The following is a 10,583-nucleotide window of genomic DNA, read 5'->3' as shown; positions in this document are numbered from 1 at the left end:
TAAAGTCTATCTACTATTTGCGGTAGTAGGTATAGTAGGCTTCTATCCCTTCTCTATAGCTAAGCCGGCGATATTGTAAACGGAGCTCTAATCTATCGAATATATTAAGAAAATTAGAAGCCGTATCTCCGTCTATATTAAGAGGATTGTCCTAGGTACCTTTCCCTCCTTCGTCGTCTAATGCCGGCATATCGGGTTCTACGCTATCGTCTTCTAGCTGTAAATCTAGTGCTAGTGTGTTACTACCCGCTTTAACCCTAGGTTTCCTTAGATGTTTTTTACGTAAGGCGCGTAATAGGTGTTTTTTCGGCACTAGTAAATTGCGCCCCGTCTTAAAGCCTTAGAGAACGATATAGTCTTTAGGAATGTTAGGTAGGTAGGCCTATATCGTACGTTCCTTGCTAGGTTTCGGTTTATAAGCGTCTCTTATAGCGGTAATGTTACTGCCGGTAATAAAATCGTAAAGAGCGCTCTTCCTCTTATTAACGCGACTATTCTAGGCTTCCGCGAGCCTCTTCCGTTTGCCTTATGTCTAGAAGCGACAGGCTTCTTCGAGACTAAGTCCAATCCGAGTAGTAGCTATAATATCGGCGAGAATGCGTTTAGGTACTAAAAGTAGAGCGCTAAACGGAAGCCGGATAAGCTCCGAGGCTTAAGTAAACTAATCTTCGCCCTAGGCGGCTTCGATAATACGGTTGCTTGCTCGGCGGAAGGCGTCTATAGATGTTCCGAGGACGACGGCGCAATAGATTAGGCCGTACTAGTCGAGGCTTCGAACGAAGGCTTAGGATATACGGAGTAAAGGATTAGCACTAGTCTCCTAGATCTTATACTATAGAGCGTATTGCTAGAGTATAGTCGCCCTAACCGAGTTACTCTCGATAGAATTACCGATCTATTCGAATATACGCCTAAGTATGTCTGCCTTCGTAGTTCTAGGTTCGTTAGGTCCGCGTAGGACTTTAAGAGCTGTTGCGTTCTCGTCGGTTAGTTTCTATACTACGAGGAAATCTTTATACTACGCGGGGGTAATAAGATTAAGTCGGGTCGAGACATCTCTATTAGACGCGCGTTATACTTATAAAAAAGAAACCTATACTTGTATACAATAAAGGGGCTAGTAATCTGCTATAACAGTAAGATAATAGTATAAAGTAACAAGCTGCTAATAAAAAGAATAGATTGTCTAGTAGCTATGTTTACGCTAGGATAGATTAGCGAGACTTAGGACGCGAAGGTGGATTGTCTAAACTTTGTATAGGAGCGACGTAAAGGGAGTCGTATATAAACAATATATAGGCATATAACCGACTCTTAGGGGCAACGAGAAGAAACGGCTACGGGCGAATTCTACGGCCGTAGGCGAGGTCTACTAATAGAAAGCAAACGTTTTAGTGCAAACATTCTAATGTCCCTATTTAGTATTTAGAGGACGCACGGCCGCGCCTACGCTATATACTCGAATATTGTAACACTAGAATGTTTAGCTCTAGGATCTAGGACCGGAACTAAGCGTTCCCGGACCCGTACGCTTCCCCGTACGAGTCTAGAACCGGAACCAGCCCTTCCCGGAAGGATCTAAGCTAAAAACAACTGCCGAAATTACACCTGCCTAAAGCAGGCAACGGTAGTTTAGCCCTAATCTTACCGGGATGCGGAAAGATCGCTACCCGAACGGCTATACGCCTATCCGACGGCATTATAGCTATCCGACGGCCTAATATTGTACTATCGGGGCAATCTAACTCCGCGCGACGAGTAGATATATAGAGACAAGCCTATATAGTCCCTAAAGAGCATCTAATAGGCGAAACTACTTCTTTGTTTCTATAAGAGTAGTAGGACTGCTTTTGTATTTATTCAGGACTCTGCAAACTCATTCTTGTTCCTGTTCTTTTGCGGCTTTATTTAGAGTAAAGCTATTCCTAACCCTAACCTCTTTAGAACGAAAACAATAATACCGAATTTAGTAGTTTCTCTTCCCCTTCTTAGTACTAAACTAAAGGCGGCTTCCGGAGTAGACGACGCTATTTCGATAGCTAACTCTATTTAGGATTTAACAAGAGTAATCCCGAAGAGCTTTTAAGCCTCCTTCGGTATCTTATTAAAAGAAACGTTCGATACTACTATTAAAGTATAGAACGTCTAAACAACTCTAGCTAGCCTAGAGAACTACTATACAAAGGGAACCTTCCCGGCGTATATTTTTAGCAGCCTAAAGATACTAGCTACGCAGGTATCGAAGGAATTCTTAATAAGCTCTACCTTTCAAGCGTTTAATACCGCCTATAAGAATACCTTGTTTGAGACGTAGAAGGAGTTCTTAAATCTAAGCATTTAGATAAAGAAAAAGGAGCACGAATCACTCCTATACCTTCTATTAGATAAAGAACTCTCTATTAAAGCTTAGGCCGAGATAGAGACGATCTTTAATCGTCTTAAAGATGTCTATTAAACTCCGAATCTAAACAAGGAGGGACACTTTATATTAAGCCCTATCTTCGCAAACGAGCTTAATAAGATTAAAGAACACGGACTCGACCTTTGCAGAAAGGCAATGAGTCTCGGCTTTGTAAAGTACTCGAAAGAACGTGCAGTTCGGGTATAGAAACAAGTTACTTTAAGCAAGGCAGACACGATAATAAAAGACCTGCCTATACTTAATATTAAAGCAACGATTGCCGAAGCAGTATAGCAAGCACTTAAAAAACAAACTACCAAACTACGAGGTTCGTATAGACGTACTAATTTAAGTACTATACTAACGACTTAAAGGTACTAAACCCAAACCTAAGCTAAAGACGAAAGCAAAGCTACTAGTTAAAACTAAGAAGGAAAGGTAAGGAAAAGGGATAGGAAAGAAGCAAAAGAAGCGGAAATAAGGTAGATTCTCTCTTCGCCTAATAGGTTCAAACTATTAGACGTTTCTTCTTTACCTAGGCGGTTTTTTATATCTAGTTTAAACACTCAAGCAAAGTACTTACTGTTGAATTCCTCTTTATTATACCTCGATAGTATATTGCTTAGTGTATACGAAATATTTAAATGTCCTAGCGTATCTCTACCTCGAGATATCGAACAGCGATTGTCCTTTAACGGAAAATATATCTTTGCCTCTAAATTAGATAGAAAACTGCCCCTTTAAGCCTAGACAAAGGCAGAAAGAACGATTAGGTTAGCCTTATTCTTTAAAGGACAAACGGACCGGGACTACAACCTAACGTTCTATATTAAATTAGGCTAGTTACCGCTAGCGAATATCTAACTAGATTTAGCACTAGGCGCAACGAGAGCCTAGCTTACAAACCAGACAAAGAACCTGCCTAACAAGCTATTCTATCTAGTTAAAACTAAGGATATATTAGACTTTCTTTATAGGAATAAGTACCTATTGAAAGTAACCGATAAAAACTTAGGCCTAGCGATAATAATAAAGACCTAGTATATAGAACAAGCCCGTAAGCATTTGGAAAACAGCGACGCTTACGTCTAGCTCCTAGACTAGGAAATAGAACCGATCCTTAAAGATTTTAGAACACTACTCTTTGCATTCGAGTGGCCTACGTCTATAGAGAAATAGCTTAAGACGACAACTGCTAAACTACTAAGGTTCTATGTAATTCCAAAAATATATAAGAACCCGATAGCTTCTAGACCTATTATCCCGTCTTACAGTTGGATTACAAGCCGATGCTTAGAAGTAGTAGACTACTACCTTTAGAAACTACTGCCGCAATATCCGTAGATTTTAGATTCGACTAAGACTTTTATTTACAATATACGATAGTACTAAGACAGCCTAGAAGGCGTATACTTTGTAACAGGCGATGTAAGCGCTATATATACAAACATACCCCCGAAAGATGCTATTCGAATCTGTAAGAGTCTCTTATAGAAATCAGACATCAACTTAGAAGGCTGTACGGTAGATTCTATTATAAGCTTATTATAGTTTGTCTTAGAACACAACTTCTTCTGCTACGAGAAAGAGATCTTTAAGTAAGTAAGTAGCTTAGCTATAGGAACGTCCTGCGCCCCGGTAGTAGCAAACCTATACTATGCTTTTTTCGAAAGAGCTCTCCTCCCTAGACACCCGAAGATTCGCTTCTATAAACGCTATATAGACGATATCTTCTTACTGTTTAAAGGGACAGAAGAAGAACTTGTTAGCCTACAATCAGCCTTTGTTATTAAAGGACTAACGATTAATTAGGAATATTCGAAAACAAGTACGCACTTTCTAGATATGCTTCTGCTTAACGAATCTAATAGGCTAGTAACTTCGATATATCGTAAGTTTCTAAATAAGTATATGTATATCCCGTAGTCCTCGTTATACCCCGAAAGTGTTAAGACGGCCTTTGTTAAAGTAGAAAGGACTAGAATACGTACGCTTTGCTAAAAAGACTTAGACTTCTATAGCGTAGAGAAGTTCTTTTTCGCAAACCTACTTAGGAGAGGATATCCTAAGAAGACGCTTTTAAACTGGTTCTCTAAACCCCTAGGTAATATAAGGGTATAAGAGGTAAAACAAGACAAGTCTCTACTACCGTCTTATTACAATCTAGTATAGGAATACATTAGTACTATATAGCTTAGTTAGGAGTTTCTAAAGAACTGCCGCGACGCTAAAATAACGCTTCCGGCTTCGATTAGTAAAGGCTTCCTCCTTAGCTTAAAGAGAACTCGTAATTTCTACGACCTCTTTAATAAGACTAACTTAACAATCCTAGAATAGGACTTAACACTCTCGATACCCTAGCGATAGGCTTCGATATAGTGTAAACGAGTACGGTATAGCCTTTTAGGCATTAGGTATATACGGGTCTAAGTACCGAGTATAGTAGAAATATAGCGAGTATACGAGGTAGAGGAGAAAGATTTCGATCGAGTACCCTCTATAGTAGTAGAAAACCTATAGATCTACTATATAAAGTACGAGTTAGACCCTTCTCGAAGGGGACTATACCCTCCGAAAGTGTACCTATACTTGTACTCCGAGGATAGTTCCTAAAAGGGAATACGTAGTACTAGATATCTCGGTTTATAGGGAAACGGTTATCGCTTAGTCGAATAGTTACTAGGTTTAAAACCCTAACCCCTAACCCTAACCTAACCCTAACCCGTCTATACCTATTAAAGTAGGTAAAAGACGTTATTTATAAGAGATATTACACTAGATATACTCATTATTACCTTAAGTAGTAATTAGATCTATATACGACGACTAGATATTCGCTTTTAGCGACAGACTACTTGTATTCTAGTCTAGGGGCCCCCCCTGCGTTTTAGTGCATTTCCTAGCACGGCTACACTTTATAGCGCGGGCTGTTTTTTATATTATAGGCTATTTTTTACAGCACGGCAGAGTACCCCCCTAGAAGTAGTAGATATTTTTATATTATCTAAAAGTAGACGACTCGACGATTCTAAAACCGTTCTACTTTTTAGTAGGCGGCGTTAGATAACCGAGAAATCTACGTTTCTATTTTCGACTTCCTAATCGGACGAGCAGACGAGGATAGACGAGCGGACGAGGGTAGACGAGCTCGTCCGCCCTCGTCCGGGGGCCCCCCCGGAGGTTCCCCGGGAGTTAGCCGAATTTAGACGTTTAATATCGAAAATAGGCCTATTTTTTCCGCTAATTCCGAATCTAAACTCGGTTTTGCCGAGAGATAACTAGGGGTCGAGATATAGCTATCTCGAACGAGATACCTACTATAAACATTTTAACTCTTAACGGAATTAAGAGAAGTAGAATACAAGACTACTATACCCTCGAATAGAGAGGGATAGGGGTATAAATTGACATCTAAGAACTAGTATAGGCAATAGGGATAGTAAGAGGTTCGCCTCGAAACCCTCCCTATCTAAAACATTCTTAGACGATATTAATAGTCGATTCCCTACCCTACTATTAGATTACTATCTATAGAGGAGTAGAATAAAGCCTATAGATTAGGGCCTATACTGCCCCTAGTAATAGGGAGGTATACCCTATTTATAGCGAGATAGACAGAACTTGAAACCTCTTATAACCCCTTTCTCCTTCCTTCTAAGAGTAGACCTTAGCTATTTACCTAGGCTCTAGTTAATCTAGGCACTAGGTAGATACGTATAAGGAGAATGTGCCGCGTAAGAGGCTTTTAACGATGTATATTAACCTATAATCTATAGATACTAGGCTGAATTAAAGGGCTAATAGAGGAAAGACCCCTCCGTATAGATCTACTCTGCTTACTACGCCGCCCTATAAAGGCACCGAGGTACCGAGGACCGGAACTGAGCGTTCCCGGACCCGTACGCTTCCCCGTACGAGTCTAGAACCGGAACTAGCCCTTCCCGGAAGGATCTAAGCTAAAAACAACTGCCGAAATTATACCTACCTAAAGCAGGCAACGGCAGTTTAGCCCTAATCTTACCGGGACGCGGAAAGATCGCTACCCGAACGGCTATACGCCTATCCGACGGCATTGTAGCTATCCGACGGCCTAATATTATACTATCGGGGCAATCTAACTCCGCGCGACGAGTAGATATATAGAGACAAGCCTATATAGTCCCTAAAGAGCATCTAATAGGCGAAACTACTTCTTTGTTTCTATAAGAGTAGTAGGACTGCTTTTGTGTTTATTTAGGACTCTGCAAACTCATTCTTGTTCCTATTCTTTTGCGGCTTTATTTAGAGTAAAGCTGTTCCTAACCCTAACCCTAACCCTAACCCTAACCCTAACCCTAGAATAGGCGAAACTACTTCTTTGTTTCTATAAGAGTAGTAGGACTGCTTTGTATTTATTTAGGACTCTGCAAACTTATTCTTATTCCTATTCTTTTACGGCTTTATTTAGAGTAAAGCTGTTCCTAACCCTAACCCTAACCCTAACCCTAACCCCTAACCCTAACCTAACCCTAACCCGTCTATACCTATTAAAGTAGGCAAAAGACGTTATTTATAAGAGATATTATACTAGATATACTTATTATTACCTTAAGTAGTAATTAGATCTATATACGACGACTAGATATTCGCTTTTAGCGACAGACTACTTGTATTCTAGTCTAGGGGCCCCCCCTACGTTTTAGTGCATTTCCTAGTACGGCTGTACTTTATAGCGTAGACTGTTTTTTATATTACGGGCTGTTTTTTATAGCACGGTAGGGTACCCCCCTAGAAGTAGTAAGATATTTTTATATTATCTAAAAGTAGACGACTCGACGATTCTAAAACCGTTCTACTTTTTAGTAGGCGGCGTTAGATAACCGAGAAATCTACGTTTCTATTTTCGACTTTCTAATCGGACGAGCGGACGAGGGTAGACGAGCGGACGAGGGTAGACGAGCTCGTCCGCCCTCGTCCGAGGACCCCCCCGGAAGTTCCCCGGGAGTTAGCCGAATTTGGACGTTTAATATCGAAAATAGGCCTATTTTTTCCGCTAATTCCGAATCTGAACTCGGTTTTGCCGAGAGATAACTAGGGGTCGAGATATAGCTATCTCGAACGAGATACCTACTATAAACATTTTAACTCTTAACGGAATTAAGAGAAGTAGAATACAAGACTACTATACCCTCGAATAGAGAGGGATAGGGGTACAAATTGACATCTAAGAACTAGTATAGGCAATAGGGATAGTAAGAGGTTCGCCTCGAAACCCTCCCTATCTAAAACATTCTTAGACGATATTAATAGTCGATTCCCTACCCTACTATTAGATTACTATCTATAGAGGAGTAGAATAAAGCCTATAGATTAGGGCCTATACTGCCCCTAGTAATAGGGAGGTATACCCTATTTATAGCGAGATAGACAGAACTTGAAACCTCTTATAACCCCTTTCTCCTTCCTTCTAAGAGTAGACCTTAGCTATTTACCTAGGCTCTAGTTAATCTAGGCACTAGGTAGATACGTATAAGGAGAATGTGCCGCGTAAGAGGCTTTTAACGATGTATATTAACCTATAATCTATAGATACTAGGCTGAATTAAAGGGCTAATAGAGGAAAGACCCCTCCGTATAGATCTACTCTGCTTACTACGCCGCCCTATAAAGGCACCGAGGTACCGAGGACCGGAACTGAGCGTTCCCGGACCCGTACGCTTCCCCGTACGAGTCTAGAACCGGAACTAGCCCTTCCCGGAAGGATCTAAGCTAAAAACAACTGCCGAAATTATACCTACCTAAAGCAGGCAACGGCAGTTTAGCCCTAATCTTACCGGGACGCGGAAAGATCGCTACCCGAACGGCTATACGCCTATCCGACGGTATTGTAGCTATCCGACGGCCTAATATTGCACCGTCGGGGCAATCTAACTCCGCGCGACGAGTAGATATATAGAGACAAGCCTATGCAGTCCCTAAAGAGCATCTAATAGGCGAAACTACTTCTTTGTTTCTATAAGAGTAGTAGGACTGCTTTGTGTTTATTTAGGACTCTGCAAACTCATTCTTGTTCCTATTCTTTTACGGCTTTATTTAGAGTAAAGCTGTTCCTAACCCTAACCCCTCCGGAACGAAAACAACAATGCCGAATTTAGTAGTTTCTCTTCCCCTTCTTAGTACCAAACTAAAGGCGGCTTCCGGAGTAGACGACGCTATTTCGATAGCTAACTCTATTTAGGATTTAATAAGAGTAATCCCGAAGAGCTTTTAAGCCTCCTTCGGTATCTTATTAAAAGAAACGTTCGATACTGCTATTAAAGTACAGAACGTCTAAACAACTCTAGCTAGCCTAGAGAACTACTATATAAAGGGAACCTTCCCGGCGTATATTTTTAGTAGCCTAAAGATACTAGCTACGCAGGTATCGAAGGAATTCTTAACAAGCTCTACCTTTTAGGCGTTTAATACCGCCTATAAGAATACCTTGTTCGAGACGTAGAAGGAGTTCTTAAATCTGAGCATTTAGATAAAGAAAAAGGAGTACGAATTACTTCTACACCTTCTCTTAGACAAAGAACTCTCTATTAAAGCTTAGGCCGAGATAGAGACGATCTTTAATCGTCTTAAAGATGTTTATTAAACTCCGAATCCAAACAAGGAGGGACACTTTATATTAAGCCCTATCTTCGCAAACGAGCTTAATAAGATTAAAGAATACGGACTCGACCTTTATAGAAAGGCAATAAGTCTCGGCTTTACAAAGTACTCGAAAGAACGTACAGTTCGGGTATAGAAACAAGTTGCTTTAAGTAAGGCAGATACGACAATAAAAGACCTGCCTACGCTTAACATTAAAGCAACGATTGCCGAAGCAGTACAGCAAGCACTTAAAAAACAAACTACTAAACTACGAGGTTCGTGTAGACGTACTAATTCAAGTACTATACTAACGACTTAAAGGTACTAAACCTAAACCCAAGCCAAAGACGAAAGCAAAGCTACTAGTTAAAACCAAGAAGGAAAGGTAAGGAAAAGGGATAGGAAAGAAGCAAAAGAAGCGGAAATAAGGTGGATTCTCTCTTCGCCTAATAGGTTCAAACTATTAGACGTTTCTTCTTTACCTAGGCGGTTTTTTGTATCTAGTTTAGACACTTAAGCAAAGTACTTACTATTAAATTCCTCTTTATTGTACCTCGATAGTATATTGCTTAGTGTATACGAAATATTTAAATGTCCTAGCGTATCTCTACCTCGAGATATCGAACAGCGATTGTCCTTTAACGGAAAATACATCTTTGCCTCTAAATTAGATAGAAAACTACCCCTTTAAGCCTAGACAAAGGCAGAAAGAACGATTAGGTTAGCCTTATTCTTTAAAGGACAAACGGACCGGAACTACAACCTAACGTTCTATATTAAATTAGGCTGGTTACCGCTAGCGAATATCTAACTAGATTTAGCACTAGGCGCAACGAGAGCCTAGCTTACAAACTAGATAAAGAACCTGCCTAATAAGCCATTCTATCTAGTTAAAACTAAGGATATATTGGACTTTCTTTGTAGGAATAAGTACCTATTAAAAGTAACCGATAAAAACTTAGGCCTAGCAATAATGACAAAGACCTAGTATATAGAACAAGCCCGTAAGCACTTAGAAAACAGCGACGCTTACGTCTAGCTCCTAGACTAGGAAATAGAACCGATCCTTAAAGATTTTAGAACACTACTCTTTGCATTCGAATAGCCTACGTCTATAGAGAAATAGCTTAAGACGACAACTGCTGAACTACTAAGGTTCTATATAATTCCAAAAATACATAAGAATCCGATAGCTTCTAGACCTATTATCCCGTCTTATAGTTGGATTATAAGCCGATGCTTAGAAGTAGTAGACTACTACCTTTAGAAACTACTGCCGCAATATCCGTAGATTTTAGATTCGACTAAGACTTTTATTTACGATATACGATAGTACTAAGACAGCCTAGAAGGCGTATACTTTGTAATAGGCGATGTAAGCGCTATATATACAAACATACCCCCGAAAGATGCTATTCGAATCTGTAAGAGCCTCTTATAGAAATTAGACATTAACTTAGAAGGCTGTACGGTAGATTCTATTATAAGCTTACTACAGTTTGTCTTAGAACACAACTTCTTCTGCTACGAGAAAGAGACCTTTAAGCAAGTAAGTAGCTTAGCT

The 10,583-nt window shown here is 40.1% G+C and overlaps 1 protein-coding gene across 1 annotated transcript; it reads left to right on the top strand.

Annotated features, from left to right (window-relative positions):
* Positions 1-4,018: 4,018 nt before the first annotated feature.
* On the top strand, positions 4,019-4,213 carry MYCFIDRAFT_147648 (uncharacterized protein; the record flags this gene model as incomplete). The annotated part of the gene is made up of 1 exon (XM_007934425.1): positions 4,019-4,213. A coding segment is annotated over one exon (195 nt), but the record flags the coding sequence as incomplete, so codon positions are not given.
* Positions 4,214-10,583: the final 6,370 nt, after the last annotated feature.

This window comes from Pseudocercospora fijiensis (genome assembly GCF_000340215.1).
Source record: "Pseudocercospora fijiensis CIRAD86 unplaced genomic scaffold MYCFIscaffold_20, whole genome shotgun sequence".
Taxonomy (NCBI): Eukaryota; Fungi; Ascomycota; class Dothideomycetes; order Mycosphaerellales; family Mycosphaerellaceae; genus Pseudocercospora; species Pseudocercospora fijiensis.
Note: the sequence above shows the minus strand (reverse complement) of the source record. Positions and strands in the feature narration are given on the sequence as shown.